Source organism: Seriola lalandi, unplaced genomic scaffold (genome assembly GCF_002814215.2).
Source record: "Seriola lalandi dorsalis isolate HSWRI2012SDOR001 ecotype SW California unplaced genomic scaffold, Sedor1 jcf7180002054398, whole genome shotgun sequence".
Lineage (NCBI taxonomy): Eukaryota > Metazoa > Chordata > Actinopteri > Carangiformes > Carangidae > Seriola > Seriola lalandi.
Genome location: NW_019524951.1, coordinates 347,985 through 372,177, shown reverse-complemented (window position 1 = coordinate 372,177; position 24,193 = coordinate 347,985). Strand labels below are relative to the sequence as shown.

The following is a 24,193-nucleotide window of genomic DNA, read 5'->3' as shown; positions in this document are numbered from 1 at the left end:
AACTGCCCCCCCAACCAAAGATCTCCTCCACAGTCATTATCAGTGACTTTCAATGACTCCTGTGCTTAACATCACCAAACTACCCTGTCATATTGTCTCTAACGTCTGTTTCGCAAACACACACACACACACACACACAAAGCAGTGGGTATTGTCACAAAAGTAATGTGATGACTCTTTCTCCTGCGTCTCCCACTGATAGTCACACATTTGGGCAGTGGCTGTGAACCAAACTGTCGCCTGGGTTGCTACGGGTGACTGGAGAGCTGACTTTTGGGCTCCGAGGCAAACGAGCACATGACAGATTAGTGTGTGGGCCTCCTCCAGGCTTCCACCTCTGTGACCCTTAGGAGCCCCCTCTTTACCCCCTCCTCACCCTTGCTCTTGCCCCTAAACCCCCCCTCCCAGCTTCTCCTTTGTCTCCACCGTCTCTTCATCCAAACTCACACAACAACCTAAGGAGGTGGAAAGCAAACAGATTTTGAATGTGCATGACTGAAACACTGACTAAAGTAACTTTTTTACAACATTTCTGACTTTTAAAAGAGTTTCTTCTTTTTTGTTTGTTATATGCAGCCCTATTTACCAAACACAAATACATGTAAAATCCAAACGAATCAACAACGTAGTTACTTACACTACATGACAAGTGAGTGAACTAAGCATGAATACAGTTTTTTAAAGTGTTGTGCCATGTAAACTGGAATATGGAATAAACAGCTCTCAGCAGTTCAATGTAAAAGGAGGAAGGGCTTGGTATTTCAAACTGTTTGCAGATGTGTGTCTCCACCAGTTAAATGCTGCTTGTACTGGAACAACACACAAGGATTAGAAGGACTAGAGGAGCTTAAACAAAACTGGGGATACTACAGGGCTGACTGTTTAGTCTACACAAACAACATGCCCTCTCTTTTCGAGGGACGGACTTGGACACTTGTTTATCGTACGGGACAAACATCCGTTTGGGTTCGGCCTTGCTTGCGCCCATGTCTTGTGAATGACCCTAGCTGGCTCTTTTATGTGCGTCTATAAAGGGCGGCCGAGAAAGCAGCTCCCATAGGAGGGCTCGACCTGACGATGACACCCTGTTGCCATGGAGACTAATGCTATGTTAGGCTTGGATTGGGAGTGGAGGTGGAGGTGGCGGCGGCGGGGGTAGCCACCGTCACTAGTGTATCTAATGATGTTTGCAGCACAATGCACTCATCTCTGCACAAAGTGTGATGTGCCCTCACTCTGGTTAACGCTTGTACCAACAGGGTCCATGTTGCCGTCATGGTGTCTTTTGAGCTCGGCTATGAGTGTAAGAACACATGAACAGAGCATGATAATTTTCCTATTATCAGTTCAGTCAAAAAGCTGTTTATGAGTCAGTACATTGGTGTTACACTGAGAAGGACGTATTGTATTAATAACTATATTTGAATACCATCAATTATACGGAAACATTTCTCATCTGAACACACATTTCAACTGCTCACAGTCCAAGGACTTTCCAAATGACTGAGGGATATATCACTTCCCTTTCAAGGAGCCCAGGGGACCAATACACCTGGCTTAGCAGCTTAACAGCATTTCCCCAAACACCCAAGCCGAAGGGTGGCCCAGAACAAAACCTGAGACGCTTGATGCTTGAGAGGGCTACCTACTTACTCATCTGACTGACCACTCTCCCTCTCTCACTCGATCCCTCCCTCCCTCCCTCCTTTTTGGCTCACACATAACACACGTGTGCAAACTCCTCAACTGGCGCGGTTTGCTCCTGAGGTCCCCTATTTATTTTCATAGGTGTTTGAGGGTTTACACTAGTCAAAAGACAAGGCCAGAGCCCAGAGTGGTATCTTTGTATCTGAGTGCTTCCTGTTTTCATTGCGAGGCCGACCCTTGTCTTTACAGGGGTGAGCAAGGGCTAGCAGGGGGCTAGCAGGGGGTGAGAGGGAAGGAAGGCCAGGGGCGCCAAGGGGCTAATTGCAGATTTTAGAGTTTGCTTTTGCCAAACAAAAGGGCATCACCTTTTGCAACAATAAGAAAAAACTCCCATCGCTGCCTCTGTATTACTCTGCAACCCCCCCCCCTCCTCTCTCATCCTTTCTTTTATGCTTTCTTACCTCACCTCTGTCTACCTCTCCAACTCCGACTCCCTCTCCTGAATTCTGTAGTCCATGCTTTTGAAGTGCAGGAGAACATTTTACCCCTAACAGTGAAGTTTACCTTTCTGATAACATAATCTCCCTGTAGTATTGAAAAGCTTATACCAACACTCTGGGATTTCCCTTCCACTAATGTGGCTGGAAGACATCCAGAAACTCATGGAGAGGGAGGGGCGGGGGTATTAGAGAAAGAGAAGGAGTGGGTGGGAGGATAGAAGGAGGGAGCGGAGAGACAGTTTGACCCTCTTCTGCCAGCTAACACCAGCTGATCTGCCCAGCCGTTTGCCAATTACATATGGGGCATTTAAAGCTGCCAGATCACATGCTCTCTAGCGCATGTGCATATGGCCTCAACATAAAAGAGGTCAGGGTTATCGCAACTTCTCCACAGCGTAACAGCGGAGTCTTTGCATATTTTTTGTGAGATGTTCATGGCACCGAAAACCGTATCTCGCCCTCAGGTGGACTGTAGAGTTTATGGTAAATACGAAGTGAAATTATTTTCTATATGTGATGGTCCCGAAGAAAACCATCCCTGTGATCTCTGTCAAGAGAGTGTGAGGTCAGAGTAAGGCGAGGGAGGGTGGGAGGGGAGAGGGCAATTTTGTTATACTGAATCCAAAAGCCAACAGTTGTTACTATTGGCCTGTGTTGTTTTTCTGTGTCTGAAGGGGGGTCCTATCCTTTTGAGCTTTTCAGAGGATGTGACAAAGGCTGGATGTTGAGAACATATGTAGAGAGACCCCTGCGGCTCATGGAAGAGGAGCTCCATGCTGGCCCCGCGGTTTGAGAAAATACAAGGCCGCTCCTTTCACTCCTCACCTCTCAGTTAATGAATGCGTGAATGGCAGAATGCCGCTATAGGCCATTCAGGGGCCAAAGTCCCCAAGAATTCCCCCTTGCACAAACGCATCCAGCAATGGCAAATACATTTGCTTAACAAATTAAAAGAAAGGAGAATGGCTAATGGGCGTGTGTGTGTGTTTGTGTGTGTGTGTGTGTGTGTGTGTGTGTGGTTGTGAGAGAGATGGCGACAGAGAGAGAGTGAGAGAGTTTATGGGTGGGAGAATTGGATGGTGAGAAGAGAAGGGGGATAATTCAATTAGTCCTCTTCCTCAGTAGAGAAATGAAGGCAGGTTAAAAGGGAGGGATTATTATTAGTACAAGACTGGCCAGGGCTATACACAAAAGAAACAAATAAAGATTGGAGAGAACATCTACAAGCAGGGGATGTGATAAAGGAGAGGGTCGGAGAAAAAGAGGGCCTTGAAAGCTCCTCTCTCTCTGAATTAACCAGCTCCCTGAAAAATGCGCCTGTGCCCATCAGCGGGCTTCCCCTCCTCCTTTCTTTTCCACTCTTTCAATTCAATTTTAAAACAATTCTAAAGAAAATTGTTGGCAACTCTTCCAAACGCTCTGTATGCGTCACTCTGTCTTTCTCTCTGCAGCTTTTGCAGAGTGGTGGAGGGTGGGGGTCGGCGGGGGTGCTGAAGCAGTGTGTGGCTTTCACCAGGAAAGATGCCAAATCATGAGAAAATTTCTAGTCTAAACTCACATAAGGTGTGTTTATGTGCATGTGAATATGAACATACAGTATGTTCTGCTTAAATAAAACATTTAGCCTTTTTTGTTTGTCCCCTTCATACACAAAGTATTCTACTCCCAGCTCAGGGGAGGAAAAAGACCTGAAGCAAAAAAAAAAAAAAGAAAGAAAGAAAAAAGAATTGCTCTCAAATAATAATAATAATAATAAAAAAAAAAAAGTTCTGCCTTCCTCCCGCCCTCAGCCTCAGAATGAAGCTTGGTGTGTACGTTTTGGTGAGAGGTCTCCAGTCAGGGAGCAATGGAGCTGTGAACAGCTGTGAAGTCATTTTGATAATGATGAGAATAATAAGCATGCAGACTGGCGTGGTGGAGCCGCTAAGGCCTGCGAGGCTCGGGGCTTTGCTGTTGCAGCTTCACTGCTCCTGAATAGATAAAAGTGATTAAAGCACTCCTGATTATCCCTGACCAATATGTAATGGATTTACAGCCCTTTCAATTAGGCCGTATTTGCTGGCCACTCATTACTTGGGCTTTTGGTTAGATAATCAGGGTACAGGGGCTTTGGGCAGGGAGTGGGCACTGTTAGTTGGGTGTGGGGTGGGGAGGGGGTACAGGGTGCACAGGGGGCACCTGACCCTCTTAAAATGTGCGGATGATCCGTAAGGCTGAAGCTCTAAACTAAGTCACCTCTACTCTCTCTCTTCTTTTACTTCTCCCTTCCCCCCACATTGTCCCTCCATCTCTGGGACAGGGAGCCACGTGCTCAGAGAGCAGCTTATGTGTCCTGGCGTGGCCACCTCCTCCTGAAATCTGACCTGCATTGCAAAATCAATACAGCCTGATGTTCTGATAATGTCCTGACATTAGGGGAAGGTGGGGGGGGGGGGGGGGGGGGGGGGGGGGGGGGGGGGCATGTGGTCCATCCCCTAATACTTGACACAAACAGACAGACAGAAAACAGCTGAGCAGCGAGGATTTCATTATTTTGCCAGGTAAATTTGAATTACTGCGGCATCTGAGTATTTAATCTGAGCCGTGTAGCATCACTGTGGTCTGACTGAACTTTTTGGCAAACGAACCATTTCCTTTCACCTATGCAGCAGAAATACATGAGCAGTCACCATCTCCGTCTCAAATATAAACTATAGTGTGTCACCAAATCAACAGGATTAGACCTGAGTAGATTACAGTTTCACTCATTCCAATGAAAACACTGCAAGTTTCAAGGTATGCCGTATCTGTATGTTTACAGTTGTGTGCCCATAACCATCTATAGATCTTCAAAAGCATTACTGTAAAAAAACAAAATAAAATAAAAAAATTCAAGTGATCAGGTATAGAAGTGTACGAAATCAGCGTACTCAGTCTAAGTCTTAACACGTCTTTACACACACAGTCATTCTCCGGTAACTACCACTGTTAATCTGTCTTAATCTGCCCCAGAAAATCTTCAAGCCAAGCAAACAGCACATCTCATATTGGAGTAAATGTCATGGATTGTTGGGCCAGCTCCCTCTTACTGCGCTGAGCAGAGTAAACAGTCCAAACTGATTAGATTGACCTGGTCACTGTGTCCCTCTGACAGGTGGCAGACAGGTGAGCATCACAACGCTGCCGTCACTCACTCCCTCGCTCAGTAACGACGGTGTGACAGCTGTGTGTGTGTCTGTGTGTGTGTGTGTGTGTGTGTGTCTGTGTCTGTGTGCCTTTGCATGTTTTTTGTTTTTTTTGAGTCTGTGCGTGTCTGTGTCTGTGTTTTGTTTCTACCTGGGTTGTTTATATACACGTCTATCTCCAAAAAAAAAAAAGAAAAAGTAACAAATGTGCTTACCGTGAGATGCTGGAACAGCCACGCCCTCATGATGTTAGTGGCCACCTTAGGGAAAATGCCACGCTTTTTCTGCCTCTTCTTATCCTTGTCTGGATCATCGTCATCCCCTGTGCCAGGCGATGCAACGCTGTTGTCTAAGCCATCTCCTGGACGGAAACCAAACCCAGGGTTAAATAACATCCCAGACCACATCACTGACTCAGAATACAATACAAAAAGAAAAATCCAGATCTAAAAACTCTCAAAGCTGAAACACAAGCACAGACGGTCAAAGCTGAGTTTAAGGCTTATGAAAGATGGATAAACGGACAAATACCACGGATACCTACGAAGGAATTCAAAAGCACTGCACTGAGGCTGAGAGAATTGCCGCAGCGAAGCCAGTGTTATGTGGTGAAGATATGGAGGTAGGGGGATTTAAATGGCCTTAGATGAAGGCCTGTACAGAGAGTGAGGGGTTTTGCTCAGAGGCCTAGCAGAGTCGTTCTATACCCCAGAGCACTGGAGAGGGGAATAGGGGTTAATGACTCCAATGTTATGGTTGGACACTGAAACACTAAGTTCCTCATTCCAGTTCTACAGTAGGAGGAGGAGGAGGAGGAGGAGAGAGCAAAAGAAAGGACAAGGAGGCTTCAAGTACAGTAGAGGCTCGGACTCATGTCATTAATTCAATTAAATTTGCATGCTTGACATAATGTAGAGCATTTTTTTTTTTTCATCTTTTGAAGAGAGCCGAAGGGGACAGCAAGGAGTTATGCAGACATGTACAGTAATACACTGTCATGAATTCACATTGCGTGCACAGACACACACACACACACACTCGCATACAAACAAAACTCAAAGGAGCTGATAATTCGTGGCATACAGTTGAGACGCACGAGTATTAAAGTAGGGATGTGATTTGGGGTGGTTCATTGTTGCACTTCAATGCACATAATGGACTCGTCTGCTTCTCCCCCTACCACCCCCCCCCCCCCCCCCCCCCCCCCGCTCCATCCCAAACCCTGACTCTCTTAGTCCTCCTCTCCGACTCCCTTCCCTTGCAGCAACCCCTCCCCATTCCGCCACAAGATTAGCATGACAGGCCAGCGGCGGCTTCGTCTGCATTAATGTCCGTCAGTGTTTGATTTCAAGAGGAAAACATGCATATATACCCCGGCACGATTTCTCCTTTAAATCGAAGTTTCCATCTTTGTCCCTTGCCTTTTTCTTCTTCCCCGGCATTAATTGTGCATTAGCAAAAATGATTTACTTTTAACAGTCATAGTTATTTTTTCTTGCCCCCGGGCACAAATGCCTTGAAAGCCTTCCTTGAGGGCATCTAAATTATGTATCTGAAAAACTCCTCCACTAAGGCAGAGAAGGACCCTGACGTTCTCAAAATTCAGACTCGCATGTCCTCCTGTTTTTGGGGAGGCATCAATCACAACCACCTATACAAGCCTTAATCTTGCATAAATATTTGAACTAATAACATTAAAAAAGGGGAAAGAAAAAGGATCCGACTGGTGGCGTAATCAAATGCAAAATAAATGAAGAATACAAGGACAGCAGGGGCCCTCACTTGGAACTACTTTACCCACTTTCTTTTTCTTTTTCCTCCCCCTTGTTTGTCCCTCTCTTTTTTCCTCTCCCTCTGTCTTTCTTTTCTGTCTGTGCACAGTGTTTTCCTTCCACATCATTAGTGCGGAGCCACACGAAAGAGGAAAACAGAGAAGTGCCGACTTTGCGCTCCCTGTGTGAAGTTAAAGAAGCAACAGCCCTTCTGAAGGACATATGGGAATGGGGACACAAACTAGGGGGTGTTGTAATTGTAGAATGGGCATTCATTAGTGGCAAATGCCGTAAATCCCAGGCTAAGTACGAATCCTTGTTCAGGAAAGCCTAAAACAATAAACTTTGGTCTGGCCGTAGCCTTCCCTGACTGTGAGGGGGCTTCCTGAGAAATGCGACCCAGACGGAAGTCAATGTCGAACTCCCCCAGTTTGCTTCCAAACTTCAGTAACAACACAACTAGTGAGCTGTGAATCTTAACCACCCTCCCCTTGTTCCGCTGCTTTTGAGCCTCACTGAATAATGTTGATACACAGTTTGGTTGTTTGTTTGTGTGCCGCTAGGTTTTGTGTTGATTTTCGAGCTACTCTCCAAATCCCTCTCCTGCTGTGAGCAGTCAGGCTCATCCAATGGAACCACACAGTGGCCAAAAGGCTGGCAGATTAATTTTATTGACGTTTCCATTTTCACTGCAATGCGATAGCCTCCCCCCTGGCCAGGGCCAGAGCGACCCGTGCGTATTTACAGACTGACCTGTCACTTCATTACCCAGCATGCTCGCTGCCTCCTGCCCTAGCCCGCGAGGGTGAAACCAGACTCCAAGGCTTTCAGCTCCTCTCTCCCTCTGTCTTTCTCTCACATGTACATGGATACTGTCATGTGTGCACAGATCAGACATGTGGCATTCAAGCCTTCATGCTGAGCACAGTATTAATAGTTGTTTTTGACTTACTATACACATGGAGAAATATGTGTTATCTAAATAGAGAATGAATGAAAATCAAGTGTGGACAGAAGTTGAAAAAGAAAGACAGAAACAAAGAAAGAAAGAAGAGGAACAAAAAGAAGCAGGAGGAAGAAAGGACGGAGTAGAAAAAGAATAAAGAAAACCCAACTTGCACAACCTCATTACATCTAAAGGAGAGCTGGTGCTTTGCATCCACCCCCACTCCTTTCTTATGAGCGAGAGAAGGAACGCTGCAGGGCAAATTGTCCCAAACGCTAATGGCTTCTGACTGTTCCCTGGCAACTCTGCCATTCTAACCTGTGTGGATGTGCACTCTGAAAAAAATGGGGAAAGGAAAAAAAAAAAGTGCAGGGCAGAGCAGGGGGAAGCGTCCCATCATCTGGCCATGTGACACAGATGGGGGTTGGCTATTAGGAGGCAGCCGAAAGGCCTAGGGGAGCCGAGGTGCTGGAGTGTAGCCCCAGGCACTTTTGGAAAAGCAGCGCCCTTGGAGACGGAAAAAAAAGACAGCCTCCCTCTCTCTCCACTCTCCCCACTCTCTTTCTGTCTTCCCTCACTTTCTTCCTCTCTCCTACCCCCCCCTACCCACTCTATCAATATCTTGACTTAAAGTGCTTGCAATGAAAGTTTGTGCACATTTTCATATCCACAGAAACCGAGAAGATGTAATCAGGCAAGATGGAAGACAATGACCGGACGCAATGAGGGTGAGGGAGCGAATGAGCGCGCTAGCAAACAAACAAGCACAAGTCCAAGAGCGCATTACACTCACATACATTCTCCCTCTCTCATCACCAGTGGGTGGTTATTAAAAATGCATTCAGATATATCTCCCTGTGAGTAAATTGGTCTCAGGGCTGAGCTCATTAACGGGTTGGGAAAGGACTGTAAACACACTGCAACTCTGCTTATCTAATGTTGGCACATTCAGGGTTGCTTCAGGTTTTCTTGCACAAAAAAAAAAATTGGTTTAGCACAAAGTGTCCTACAGTCTCTGCTGAGAGTAAGGGGGACTTCAGGGGAGTCCTAATGACTCGAGAGATCATGCTTTATGTCTAGGAGGCACGCTGACCCGGAGGGAGCCACTAAGGTCTAGTCAGCCCTGGAAGCATTATGGATATAACCGTGAGTAACACACACTGCAGCTCTATCAGTACACCAAGAATGCGCTCCCTCTGCTGCTCTATCATTCCGATATACCCCATGCATGCATGAATAATGACTTGTCAATAGCTGGAATACACATTCAAACCCAGTCTTGGTTAGTTATCAAATAACACTCCAGACCTATTGGTCCCTATACTATTAATACACCTACTGAAGAGCCTCAAGACAAGCTTTAGATGTTGTGTGTGTATTATTCTAAAGGCCGTGCAGTGATTTTGAACTGGGAGGCCCCGGCGTTTGTTTCAGGGTAATGAAGCAGGAGTGTAGAGGCAGTGGCTTATGGAAGCTGTGGTTAAAGTGACTAATTACAACAGACCCCCCACGCCCCCCTGTCAACCCAAACTACTGAGATTGTTCACCCAAGCTCGCCCCAAATCAGGAGAAGAGAGAAACTCATGAGGACAACTGGGAAGAGTAGATGGAGAACAGAAGCTGAGAAGTTTGCTATAGCAGGAGCTCTCTCGGGCCTCCTCTACCTTAGCACACCATAGTGACCAGGCCCTCCAACCCTCCCTCCGACACCCTCCTATTACACCACCTCTAGCCCTGCAGGCTTGGCCGCAGAGAATGAAGAGAAAAGAAGAGGGGGATTTAGAGCCTCCCTTTTCCCTCTTTTTCTCCTCAACTTTTCAGCCAACATAAGCGGCGTTTAGCACATTCAGTCCCCCCAAATGGCAGCGAATGAGAGAAGCAGTGGGGGCTCCTCTTTTGTCCGTCTGGTTACCCCTTTTATTTACTCTGGATTTACGAAGGGGTCTTTGCTGGCTCCGGGAGCACATGCTCTTGACGCACACACAGTCTCTCTCACATACACACATAACACAAACACGTCGAGGCTCTATTCACACTAGTGGAATGGCCGGCCCTCTGTTGCTCTGTGCCGACTGGGGATTACAGGTCTTCTGGCTATAACCACATGCTAGCAATATGCTTCGTACTCACATAACATACAACACAGATGAGCGTTAACGAGTAGAACATAATCCCTTTAATGATAAAACACACACTCCAGCGTCCAATTTCTAACATTAAGTAACCCATCAGTGTGTTTTGTGTGTCTTTGTGTGACCGCACACCATATGGTTTACTGCGCTCATTCAGATCCATACAGTAGATGAGGGCCCTAAACGGAACTGTTTTAGTGTGCACCACTGCAGCCAGTGTTTTACGCTGATTATTTCCTGATCTGTGCTTAAACAAGCAGCAGCCCCTTGCACTCGACCATAAAACAACAGCTTAGTAAACAGCAAGCATGCTGACAAATTGGTAGCGCTCAGGCCGGAGTCATTAACAGCCCTAAAACCTGTCAGAGCAATTACAACAAACTCTCTCCTTCAGCAAGTCTCCCTGCCAAACTCAGATGTCACTACCCGCCTTCCCCTTTACCGCCCCCCTCTTACCACCAGGACACTGGCTAAAGGTGACGGAGAAAAAGACTACCACTTTTGCCTCTCTTCTTCCAATAGCCATGACACCCCAGAGAAATGAGGACAAACCTCCATCTCAAACACAGCTGTATCTGCATCCTGGGTGCTACGACTGAGTGGTTCCTTTTGCATGAGAAGTAATGTGTAGTTGTCTCCCCCCAAAAACACATCATTAAGTGTTCCCTTAAATGAAGTGGAATAAGAGCTTCTAATTAGATGGGTTTTTTCTACGTGTGGGGAAGCGAGGCAGTCAGGCAGTAAGAAAGGCAGGGAGGGAAGGAAGGAGGGAGGTGGGGGGGGGGGTAGTTGCTCAACAACTCCTATACCTCTCCTCCTCTCTCCCTTCTCCGCCCCTTCTCTAAGCCCCCTAACCCTGCCATCAGGCAGATATCTCTCTGTCATCCCTGGAATGCTGGAGATAACTATCGCCTCTCCACTGATACAAGGCCTCTCTCCTCTCACAGGCACAGTGCTGACCCCACTGTGCACATCCCTACCATAGAGGGCGAGGTTGAAGTGGAGGGAGCAGAGACAAAGAGAGGGGAGGGGTGAGGGTGTAGGATTGGAGGTAAAACTTGTTTTTAACAGCCAGTTAGGCTATTTTACCTTTTAACCTAAAATATGGGCTGGAGCAAAGCCACCCTCCCCTTTCAGCTTCTCCCCTGGAGCCAAAGAAGAGTAGTTCATCCAGAAAGCAGAGGGAGGAAGGGGGGGCAGGCTGCCTGGTTACTGCCTTTTCTCCAGAGTCACTGCCTAGAACTCTATTGGTCTTTTCACAAGATTATCATCTGCCAAGAACTTAAAAATTTAGCACTGGGTGCACAAAGTGTGCACATTATCAAAGGCTTTGGACTGAGCTAATTACTGGTACGCTTAACCTGCCACCTGTGACAACAATTATCTTATTATATCATAAATTGGGACTTTGAGGCTAACACAGTGATTTGTTTGCACCCCCTGGGATCTTGATTGTTCTAATACTTTCGTCCGGTTTTGCACATTTTCACGTGCATATGGACACACAGGAAAGTGCTACTTTTACACACACATGTATGTATAAAGGAAGGTATGTCAGCTGAGGCAGGACTCTGCTGTCCAAAGGGGGGCTTTATTTGAGGAGGAAAAAAGATCCAAAGAAAAGAGATGGAATAAAGATGTATAAAAGAAAGGAGGCAGGCTCTTGCAGATGTCAGGACCCAATTTGCATGAATGGCAAAGGGCTAAATTGCAGGGGATGGGGGGAGCTACCCTCCACCCCCACACCCCAGCTCTTTTTGGGGGGAACTAAAAGGGAGTTGTGATGCCCATGACTGCCCCTCACTCAGCAGACAGAGATCGGTGGCTAATGAAGGGCTTTGGGTCTCCACCAGACATTTCACACTCTCTGCCTCCGTGATAACTCCGCCCCGCTCTGCCTGCACTCCAGCCCTGCCGGAGAAACTGCCGCTGCTCTTCCCTTAGATTCCAAATCGAATGGGGCTAATTGGTCTCACAGGTAATCTCGCTTCATCCCTTGTTTCTTAATAAACAAATTTACAAACCTGCCAAAGTAAAAGTCCAAACCTTTCTTCTGTCTACCTAGACGGTGTCCTTCTGTCTTCCCTTACCAAACAAGGCACAATGGAGCTATTCTTAGTGGTTAAAACTAAATATATTGATACTACTCCCTCTATAATTTATCATTGTTAAGATAGAGCACAGGGCTGGGTGCGCACAGTGAAGCACACCTAAATCCTAAGGTTTGATGCTGCATTAAATATTAAAGAATAGGTATTTCCCAAAAGCAAGTGGGGCTACGCTGAATTAAAACAAGCATGATCATTAGTAAAACAAGCTGCTTCCACACTATTTTGCTTCCTAAAAATTGCTTCGTTGCTCTATGGAATGATAATGTAGTGAAAGCAAGAAATAAAGAGACTGAGCAAAAGAAAACAAAGAGTTGGAGAGCGTACAGATGCATCATATGGATCCATCTGCTAGAGAAGAAATGGCTTTATAATCCCCGTTAGGAGCTATTGTATATCAAAGTCTTCCACCTAAACCACCAGAAAGAGCAGCTGCGCGCAGGTTGCCAGGTACAACAGAGCGTGGCTTCGTGATTCGGAACAGCTTACACTGTTTGAGGCAATGTATTATAACAGCATCAGCAGTGATTCTCTACCCTCAATTACAATTTAAAACCAAACAAACAAACTCACTGTTTGTCATACTGAGGGAGGAGGAAGCCTTGGATTTATTACAGACATCTTTGCCGCACCTGATGGACAGTGGCATCAAAGAGTTTACCAGAGATGGCGGTTTCTACAAGGAGCTGAAGGGGTGGGGGTGGTGGTGGAGGGGTTGGTAGAGTAAATGGATTAAAAGGTTTATAAATCAACAAGTCAACCATCAGATTGTAGCCTCTGCTCAGCAGTCCTCTCATCAGACAAATGCCATGAAGTTTTTTTTTTTTTTTTTTTTCTCCTCGCTCTCTCTCTCTCTCTTTTTTTTTTCACACAAATGTCCTGGAGGCAGGGAACAAAGCGAGCAGAACTGATTACTGCACTGTTGCCCCGCTCCGCCAGTCTAAACTCTGTTTGGCTTCCTAATGAGCTCACTAAAAACCCAATTCATCACCCATAACCCCTTCTCAACCTGCCTTGAAATCCCCCATTATGGGGAGTCAAGGACAGTCCGTTTACAGGCTTTGGGCTAGGGTCAAGGGCTGTGAAGGGTGGATGGCAGGGGCCGAGGCAACAGTGCGGCCAAGGTTATTTTGGCACAAGGGATACTTCCTATGTGGCTAGTCTGTCCACGAGTATCTAAACGTGCTCACCATACGACATTGATTTCCTTCAAACCAATCTTTCCCTTTGATTGCAACGCTCCATTGGTTTTATACATTAAAAAAATATATTTGTTTTTACAATTTGAGCATGCATGGGTTGTTTTTTGGGTTTTTTTTTTTTACGCCCAACACGACCTCCCCCTTCCCTTATGCCCCTCCCCCTCTTTCGCAACACCAGCGGTGTCCCAGACTGAGCGGAGGAATGTCCGGCTTGATGGCTGCAGCAGCGGGAATGTCCCGTTCCAGTCAGCTTTCGCACCAGAGATTTCAAGTTTAATACCCCTTCGTCCCATCCCCGCAAAGACAGGAATTTGGTGGGAAGGGAATGTAGCAGCATGGGGGGGTGGGGGGAGTCAGAGAGTGGAGTACAGTTGGTCTATTAAGGATGGAGTGAGGGGCAACGGAAGTGGGCAAGAGTAAAAACGAGAGAATATTGTAGGTAGATGACAACCTGAGAAGGTAGGAAATGGGATGAAAAAGAAAGGAAGGAAAATATCTTGATGAGGAGGAGGAGGTGTAGGATAGGAGATGTGTGTCGGTTGGAAGAGGAGGGGGGGGGGACAGAAACGGTGGAGGAGGAGGACAGAAAAAGGGTTGGGGGAAACTCCCACAGTTCCTCATTACATAGAGTTGAAATGAGCCTCCTGACACCTGAGCTGTAACCAAGAGATTACAGAATTGATGAATCCTTGGTTTAAAATGCAGCTGTTTTATTCTGCTTTAGTAATTAATTCTTTTTCCGATAGTATATTGATTAAGCGTAGACCCTGATAAAGTTCAAACTGAGAGAGATCCCTCCAGGGCTTTGCCTTGGCCTGCTCTGGAGAGTCAATGAAAACTTCCTCCCTCCACCTGCATCTCTCTCTCTCTCTGTCAGCGCAGTTTACCCTCATAAATTAGTCAGATCTGTGAGGAGTGTGGATCTTGCTCAGTTGATACTTGCTTTGTCTGCCCTCTTGCTGATACACTTCCCTGTTATTTTTATACTACCACACCTACACAAACGTAGATGCCCTTACTGAGGAGCCCATGTTACACAAGTCACCAAAACATCAATTTGCAACGGTTTTTCTTCTTTTTTTTTTTTCTGGCATACTGAGATGATACATGCACTGATGGATACAGCTCTTTCACCTAGCTGCTGATCCCTCCGCTTCCTTCTCCCTCCTCCCTCCGCTCTCATTCGCACCCTAACAGGGAATCATAGCATACAGAACGAGAGCATCTCCTTTCACAAAACTACTCTTTCATTCTTTTTATCGCTGCATTTTTTTCCATACAGCTGTGAGTGAAAAGTCTGATCAACAGAGGGTAGAGGAGGTCTCTCCGGGGAGCCAACTAGCAGAGAAATCAGATACAGCTTTACAAGAGAGTCAGCCGCTCATGTCTTGTCAAGACCCCTCACCTACCGGCTCCTTTACAAGTCAATAACCAGGGCCCAGTGTCCTCCACTGGGCCTTGGCACACATTCACCTCTTTCTATAGGAAGCAGAGGCGGGGGAGAGCCCACAGTTCTGGATTCCATAGTGTAATGCTTAATGCTTCATTATTCTGTATGATATCATGGAAATAATGTTGCATTTCTACTACGAAAATGCTCCTGGTATACATTTCCACAGTCCTAGCTGTGATGAGGCACTACATCACCACATTTATGCCCAGTGCACAACATGGAGTCCTCTGACATTGCTGTAATGCATAGTGACAAATAATTGGTGATGCCATGAAGACAGAAGAGCCAGTTGAAAGCCTTTTTCAATATTAAAAACTAATGAAAGAGTGAATGAATTATGAAGGAAGAAGGGAAAAAATATAATTAGAAGTGGAAGTAGTGCTTAATACATTTACTCGAGACTATTTCCTTTCATTAATGGGACTGCAGCATGCAGAGAGGGGGTTTTGACGAGGCTAGTATTGACTGTCCGCCCTGCTCCTTAAGGTAAATCCAGCAGGTCATTTCATTAAGGCCCAATTCCATGGCGCTAATTTTGATTTTAGGGGCTTGACAGCTGTTGGCAGTGGAAATTGCTATGGCAAGAACAGTGAGAGAGGAGCCTATTACTGCTGTGAAAAATACAAATTGCAAAGCCTTGGTTCAAATTACTGCCACTCTGCCTCGCTGACCCACCAAAACTCGTATTTCATCACACTGCTGGACCTTACCTTTTGATTAGCAGCATGAAAAGGGGGAGTAAGAACACACAGCAATCTATTTTGGAATAAAGGTGTAATTTGACAAAACAAATGTACGAAAAAACACACATGCCTGTTGACAATGATGTTCAGTAATTCCAAAAATAAGAGCACCTTTATAATGTAATGATATGCAAAAGCCTTGCAGTAACTTAATTCAAAAGTTAGGTCAAGCTTTATATGTGGTGCATTGAGGCTGTACACTGTGTTTGTGTTGTATTGGACTTTATTGCATTCAAATATGTTCCTATAGTTTTTTATATCCATCTCATTTACAAATGGATATATGGACACCACAAACAATAACACCACAAATTACAGCCTTGAAAACTAGAAAAGACTAGAATCCGTCTTCTGTTTTCGCCACTCAATGCAATATTGTTTTTGTTTTTAATTTTCTAAAAGACATTTTCAATCTTCCCTCATAATAAAAGCTGCTGTTGGTTGGTCTAGCAGTGTGATGGACCTGACTCACAATGTGAGCTCTTAATCGCCTCGCCTTGCAAGTTAATATGCAGCATTAAAGTTCAAGAAGGAAGAAAAAAAGGCTCTTCCTCTGATGCTATTAATTAGCAGTGCTCTATAGCTCTATAGCTCTCAGCTTTTTGAAGCTCTTCATCTCCTTTTGTTTCACCCTCTCTTTTCTTTTTTTCTTTTTTTTCTTTTTTTTGTGCGGCCTTCGTTATTGACTTTTCAATTTTCCCCTCACATCCACCCCCTGCACCAGCAGTAGCACCAGTGCTTCTGCGGCAGTGCCCAGCCCAACAATACCCCCAAGCCCACTCTCCGAGACGCTGGCTGGGGAGCCCTGAAAGCTGGGCCAGCCCTACAGCTCCCACCAGCCCACCACTCACTCCCCGCGAGACCAAAATCAAAGAGAGAGGCCCTTAAAATATAACCATGGGTATAATGAGGGTGCTCCAAAGAACAATAAGCATATACACGAAAGCAGAGAGGAGAGTAAGAGTACAAAAGAAAGAGAGAGGAAACTATAGGAATGCTGGCCTGAAAGTGTTCTTGAGAAGTGAACAACAGAGAGTGGATGGGAAACAAAACCGTATGATACTGTGCTGCGGGAGAGAGGCCAAAGGGCCACAGCCAGTGGTGATGGTAGCCGGGGCCACGCATCTATCCAACCACGTATCTGAACCCAAAACAACAAGGGGGTCTGCCGCATGCCTCTGGAGCCGAAGGAAGCCGAAGGGAGCCAAAGGGAGCACGACTAATTTCTGCACAACAATAGGCCTGGATGGGCGCCCACACAATGGCAGGTGCTTTGAATAGCAGCAGGGCCCTTGCAGCAGGGATCTTCTCCTCTCTCACTCCGAGGGGCTTGGGCTCTGGCTTGTGTAACCTCTCATTTTCAACCGGGCTTCCTTTTGACTCATAAAGGATGAAAATGATCTCATGGGGGGCCAAAGGAGTAAGAGACAGCCAGGCCTGTGAGGCACAATTCACACCAAGTCCATCTGTGTTTTCTGTAGTTATTATCCACCTCCTATTTCCTTCTCGCCGTCTTTTTCTCCGTCTCTCTTGCTTTTTCTTATCACTCTTTTCTCTCCTTCCAATTCTCTCCATGTTTTTTTTTTTTTTTCCACCTCATTCTCATTTTTCTTTCATCGACTGTTTGTGTGTTGTGTTGTTGTTTTCTGTAGAGGTTGTGTTTGTTGTGCTGCTGCTGGGCTGTCCTGTAGGCCATGATGCAGTGGTAAAGGCAGTTTTCCCCCCACCTTAAGAGCATTCTTTCCGGGGTCACAAGGTCAGGCTTCACAGATGTCTCCTGCAGACACTCAGTTGTCTAAGGACTGCATCCCTGGGAGTAAGCATTTGTACTAAACAATGCAGCTTTTCCCCCCTCACTTTGGAAAATGTTAAATGTTTTTTCTTTTTTTGTCTCACTTTTTTCTACACTCTCTGTTTTCATTGTTTTATTTTTCAATGAAGCTATAGAGTGAGAGCAATTTTTCCAAGGTGGAGGTTTTTGTGTTTACATAATGAAAGAAAGCGCTGGTTATCACAAGATAGTACTGCTTTCTGGCTGCTTTCATTCTTTTAAACACTCCCCGTCTCCCTAAGTTTCCTCCAATTGTTCTAATGGGGCCTTAGTCATCCCTGCCTGATGGCAGAGGGAAAGATGCTTTTAAAGGTCTTTTTCTTTGCTCAGTTTGTGTTGCCAGGAGAGAAAAATGAAAACATGTAGTAGGCTAACTGTCCTGAAATACACACTGAGAGACAGATACAAGAAGCCCTTGAGTAAGCAGGGCAGAAGCCAAACAAAGAGCGACCCTAAATGAACAGAAAGGCAATATTTGAACTAGAACATCTCTGTGTAGCCTCAATCTCAACAAAAATTGTAGAGAACAGAATTCCTGAGCCAAACGGCTTTCATTAAAGGGAAATCAGCTTCTGCTTTTTTAGGGGGCGGAGGGTAACACTGGTAAAAAGAGAAGAGATTGCAGCATTTAACATGCAAGTTCTGCCTCAGAACATGGAAAAGTGTGTAATTGGAACAACATTTTCAAAATCCAGGCACTGAGCTACGCTTGTATATCTCACTCCTTTTCATCTCGCTTTCCCTTGTTCCTTTTTCTCTTCCTTCGTTTGATATGGTGCTCTCGCTTCCCCCTCCAAACATCTCCTCTGTATTCTGCAAATTGATAACCCTCTAAATGAATTATGGTAAATGCATAATGAAGGTTTTCTCAGCTTCAGCCCTGCAGCCAGCCAGGATGGAGCATCTCGTTTGGCATGTTTGATTCGTTTTGTTGCGCATTTAGCCCCAGTGTTCCTTCAGAGTGTTCACTGCTTGGGGCATGTAAATAAGAAATTATCCTTGCTGACTAACATGGCTAATACCTCCTCTGGGGTAATCAAAAATTATTAGACGCTCTCTACCAATAAACATTAGGGCTCATGGCACTAACCACTGTCAAATCGCTCACCTCCGCCTGCTCCCCAATAGCCATAAAATGGGTGAACAAAAGTGATCAGGTGTGGAAAAAGCACTCTGGATACATGGAAACCGAGAGACCGCGGGACTGCTATTATGCCTAAAAAAGCAGCCCTTAGCTTTAAGAGTCATTAAAGCATGTACTAGAGTGGGAATCAGACTAGAAAATGAGCTTATCTTGCATAATGCCCTCAAAAGCTTTGCATAAACGTGAAAGATGTGCGCGTGAAAATCAGCAGCAGAGAGGAAGAACTCGGATTGTAACACACTTCCTTTATCATCCTCCCACTCTCTTGGACGGTGGCAGCATGGTTAAAGCACTACCTGTAGGGTATAGCTGCTCTGCTCAGTTCCAAATATGCTTCAGTGTGTAAGCCCTGGTTTACACAAATGGAAAACCACACAGCAAGTGAACGCGCCACGGCTGCCCATGCTAAGCCATTCTACCCAACCGCGTGCTGTCTTTTGGGAGGGACCGTCGCTGGGATGTGGGGTTCGGACATTAGGGGGAGGAGAATTGGGAGGGTGGGGGTGGTGGAAGAGATTAAAGAGCCAAGGGAGGCAGAAGAAAGGAAAGAAAGTAAAAGAGCACAAGGCCCATTGGTCAAACACAAAGGGGCAGAGAGGGAAAGGACATTTGAAGTCAGGGTTAAACTCCAAATAAGCACACCTTAAACGGGTCTGTGTAAGCTGGCAGTCAGGGTTTTTGGAGTTTCCCTGCAGGTGTGCCTTTGACAGACTTGGCCTCCGTAACCCCTCTCTGATCTAGAGTGGGGCCCGGGGTTGGACACAGAAGAAACCGGTGGCATCTTGCTGCCTCTGCTTTCCCATTCTATGTCTATTACATTCACACACGCATGCTTAAACTCTCTGTAAACACACACACACACACACACAAACACACTGCCAGACAAGGGGAAAACAAATCTGGTGCGGACTAGAGCAATTGGATTATCACCTCTTAAGGGTGACTTCTAGGCTGACCCCCTTCAGGCTAGCTTGCTGAAACAAGACAGAAAATTTCCTGGGAAAACACTCTCCCTTTAAAGAACCGACGCACTGTCGTCCTTGTGAAAATACAGCGGCGGCAGCATTAATGGACGTGGAAATGCCCTATGGGGCACATGCTCAAATCCCTTTTAGTCATATTACATCAGACCCCAGTGCACTCCTCATCATCACTACATACACTAGAGTAATCAGCAGTGGAACATGGGTGTGTAAACCCACAGTATAATGAACTGAAACAACAGCACTGCACTCTGTCTTTGTTTTTGGCCCATGCCTTTGGGTAGAAGAAAGAGAAAGTCACTCCCCTCCTTTTACTGTAGTTCAATCATGATTACTTCCCTGCATCAGTTTCCTTTTCTGCTTTTTAATTATGCTCAGCTCACTTCCAGATAAGCTGGTCTTCATCTACTTCTCAGAGAAAGACAGAAAGAGAAAAAAAAAAAAGAAAGAAAGAAAGAAAAAAACATTTCCCCCAAGCTTTCCCTTAATGGCGCAAAACAGACATTCTCCTCAGCTGCTGTCAGAATAATCTGGGTAATTTTTTCCCTATGTTCTCCAAACATTAGTTTGCACATTAGGCTGACCCAGTTAATGCGCCTTTCCTGCTGTGTAGGACCCAGTTCCTGGCCAAGCTGGGCCAGGCTGGGTTGGGCCGGGTCGCGCCATGGGCCTGTTCATGATTATGGACCAGAGGGACCAGGCCCCAGTCAGAGCCGAGGGAGAAAGAGAGGAGGGGAAAGGAGACGATAAGAGGAAGAGTGGGAAAGCTTGAGCCGCATTGTGGATGGAGGGGCAGAGTGGTGGTGATGTTGTGGGTATAGGACTGTTACTGGAAGAGGAGCTGACTCTACTGGCAGCCCTCATCCTTTTACAGTTCCTTTTCTTTCGCTGTTTTCACTTTTTTTTTTTTGCCTCTCTCTCTCTCTCTCTCTCTCTCATGATCTATAGACACGTAAGAACGCAACACAGGGTCAGAAGAAAGACAGAGACAGAAAAAAGGAAGAGAGAGCGAGCGGAAGGGAGGAAGGAAGGAGGGAGCTGAGGGAGCTGATCATTCTCTTTAATCACATTTTGGATGAGGGCCAGGTAGTCTGCGGTACTGAGAGCGAGAAAGAGAGGGGTGAGTGAGGAGAGGAGTGTGAGGGAGGCAGCGAGAGAGGAAGGGGGTGGGAGAGAGACAGAAAGAAATGGAGGGATAAATGGAAAGAGAGAGAGAGAGAGAAAGAGAGAGAGAGAGAAAGGATGAGAAAGGGACTTATGGAGAGTGGGGATGAGTCTGAGAGCAGAGCCCCTTGAAACAGCCTGAAGTGCAGCAGCGCTCAGGCAAGGGTGCGCATATGCCCACACATACTATGTCTATGCGTGTGTATGCAAGGGGAGAGAGTGACAGCCGTTCCCGTAAATGCCCGCGAATGCTGAATCCAGCAAGAATCTGGTGTTAGAGCAGAGGCAGGGAGAGATCCATTTTAAAACTATGTGCATTAACTATACTTTTCCCTATAGATTAAGCACTCCGCATGAATAATTTAGCCTCTCTTATGCTAATGGGATCATGAAAGTATCCCCTCCGTACCGTGTTTTCTCCTCCTCCACAGCAACTCTTCTCAGCTTTCAACAATGGCCCTACCCCTTCCCAACAAACCATCAGACAGACATACTGCGCTGTTTTCACAACAGGCACCTGACTAACATGGGGCTGACATGTAGTGACAAGGCTAAAAACTGCACACAGTAGCTCATTGAGAAACACTGTAGCATTGTTATCCTCAATTAACAGTTGTATCTTTCGCTTGTTTTCAATTGGAGTGCAGCTTGCTTCCACTTGTTGTCACTGATAGCGAGGTACTACAAAGTACAGGTTTGATTGCGCATTATGGCCGCACTTGGTTTAATGTTTATGTGAACGCTGTTGCCATCGAGCTGGTTTTGTTAAAGGCGGACTGTACTCCTCTTACACTTTCTGATTGCTTCTCTGCGGTTCCCTGTGTTTTCTTTCGAGAGGGGAAGTGGACATATCCTGTGTGTTTATGTGTTTCTTTGGCCTTTTTTTCTTTTGTTTCGACCTCTGCCATCACACACTAAAATATACCCATGTCCACATTTACAACACATACACACCCTTGTTGCTTCAGCATTGTGTTGCGGTGAGGTGGGGGCACTGTGTAAAAATTATCAGTGCTCCAACAGCTGGGAGTGAGAGCCATGAAACAGCAGGGCTTGGGTCTGCTTTATTGTTTATCTGTTGTTTATAGGCCAGTGTTCAGCTTTAATTACTACACTAAATTAAACTCTAACAGGCACTTAGAGGGAACCAGCTAACACATGCACATGCATGCCCACACACACACACACACACAACACACGCAACACACACACACACGGCATATTTTATGTGCACAGACACACCTCGCTGATCACTCCAGAGCTTGGATATAAGCTACTAAAATGCAACAAGACTTCCATCTTGCGTTTAGCAGAGATTGTGGAGTTCTCTCTGTTGTGGTTTCATGTTTTTTGTTCTTTCTCTTTCTTCTTTTTTGGGTCGTTTTGAGCCCTAATTGTAGCTGTAAAAAAAAAAAGGTGTGGAAAATGGCAGATTCAACAGGCCTCGTTCATGCTGGGGGGACTCTCTGGGCGGACGCAGGGTGTCGTGTCCCCGCCAGGAATGACCCCACTCTAGTGAGCTCAACCACAAAGACCTTGCTGAGTGGGGCCCCCAGCCGAGGCCAAGGGAGCTCACCACACTCCCCACGCATACACACACACACACACACACACACACACACACACACACACACACACACACACACACACACACACAAATGTACCACAACTCCATCAAGCGCAGCATGCTCCCTTGGAGCCGAACACTCAAGCTCTCCCTCTCTTCCTCCCTTTCTCTCCATCTCTGCCTCTCTCGGTCTCTCTGGGGAGTCTGTCTATCCGCAGAGCGTGGGGATTGTTCAATTGCTGAGAAAATGTACAAAATGCTTTCTCCTCTCTTCTGTTCAGCCCTTTCCATCTACAGTAGAATCAGGGAATTGTACAGAAAGCCCCTTTGCTCACCCACTCAACATGTCAATGTGGATTTGGTCTTCATGCATAGCTAATAATTACAAGTGTGGACTGGAGCTGAAGCATGCGTACGCACGCACGCACGCACGCACGCACGCACGCACGCACGCACGCACACACATGCACACACACACACACACACACACACACACACACACACATGCATACACACACATATATGAACGCACAGCAAGGAGGGGCAAAGCGTTACCTACCGTGCTGAATCAGTGTTGGGGATTTACCGTTCATGACTGCGTGCAGTGTGTTTGGTGTGGGCAAATGTGCAGAGGATGTCATCATGCTGCTCCATCGCACTTTGGGTGTTTAACATATTACGGACACCTGCTTGGAAACGAGTGCTATCTTAAGGCACGCACATTCATCAAGTTTAACTCCCTGCAACTGATGTTTTTGATGTTTCTAGATAAGCTTGGAGGAGCTCCAAAGGACTGTTAATCAAAATGATGTGCAAGCAGAGCCAATGGGAGTTATTGTGCGTTACCTTCTGAACCATCTCCCTTTAACCGCTGATATTTGTTTATCTAGCCAGAACATAGGGAGTCACTCTCTCGGAGTCAGTAGGTGAGAGTGCAGAATTTGCCCTGAGGGTGATAATTCATATTTTCTTTTTTTGGAGGGAAATTCTGAGAAAAAGGGAAAAAAAAAATGTCTGTTAAGTACGGCAGGAGGGGAGAGGTTGCAGATCTGAGTATTGTACCGAAACCTTTTTCATATGTGTCTGAACCTTAACTGGCAATCTTTACTGACAGCTATGAGCATGCTTCACCTTGGTTTACTGCTTGACAATAAATTATTCCACAAGAGGGGCAATACATATTTGCGCACTTGTTAAATTGTTTTTTGGCACCGGTTCAGAACAATGCTCGGTGCTGAGATACAAGCTGAAGATTGTGGAAGTGAATTCTGTCCACAGAGAGTGCCGTATGACCGCACATACAGTACTTTTTATAAAATGCGTGTTATTGAACTTTATTCTATCGTACAACCCCTAACATCAGCCAAAGGCAAAGAGAAAGGAAGAAACAAGTTAAAACTTTTTACTCCTCGAGACAGTTTGACTTGGCCACTGTCAGAAACGCTTCACCATTTCTGGGAGAAATGGACTGGAGTCACATATTCAACACATAGATGCTTCTGGATCAATTTTCGAGGTAAATGTTTTTCAAGCCACAGGCACACATACAACACACCTTTCAAGATGGAAAAATGGGGGAAGAAAGTTGATGTTTTTCTTGGCAGCTGGGGCCAAAAAGCACTGTTGGTCTCACGCACTCTTTTCTCTCTCTCTCCTCCTCGCCCTCAATCTCTTCCATCTATTCTGCCGTCCTCAACTGATCCACATCGTCACCCCTTTTAACAGGGGCCAAGCTGTTAAAGACCCCATTACTGAAGTGAAGCACACATTTCACATTTTCTCTGTGGACTTGAGAGTGTGGACTACAAATTTTATGTGGAAATGTATTGAGATAGGA

At 45.9% G+C, this 24,193-nt stretch overlaps 1 protein-coding gene across 5 annotated transcripts in view; it reads right to left on the bottom strand.

The window, feature by feature from the left end:
* meis2a (Meis homeobox 2a) overlaps positions 1-24,193 on the bottom strand; it is an 81,474-nt gene that overhangs the window by 41,469 nt on the left and 15,812 nt on the right. For 4 of the 5 annotated variants that reach the window (XM_023409569.2, XM_023409571.2, XM_023409572.2 and 1 more), the window contains exon 8: positions 5,527-5,672. In XM_023409569.2, coding sequence (XP_023265337.1) covers positions 5,527-5,672 — 146 coding nt within the window. The remainder of the gene's footprint in view (positions 1-5,526; positions 5,673-24,193) is intronic. The other variant, XM_023409570.2, reaches the window with a different exon arrangement.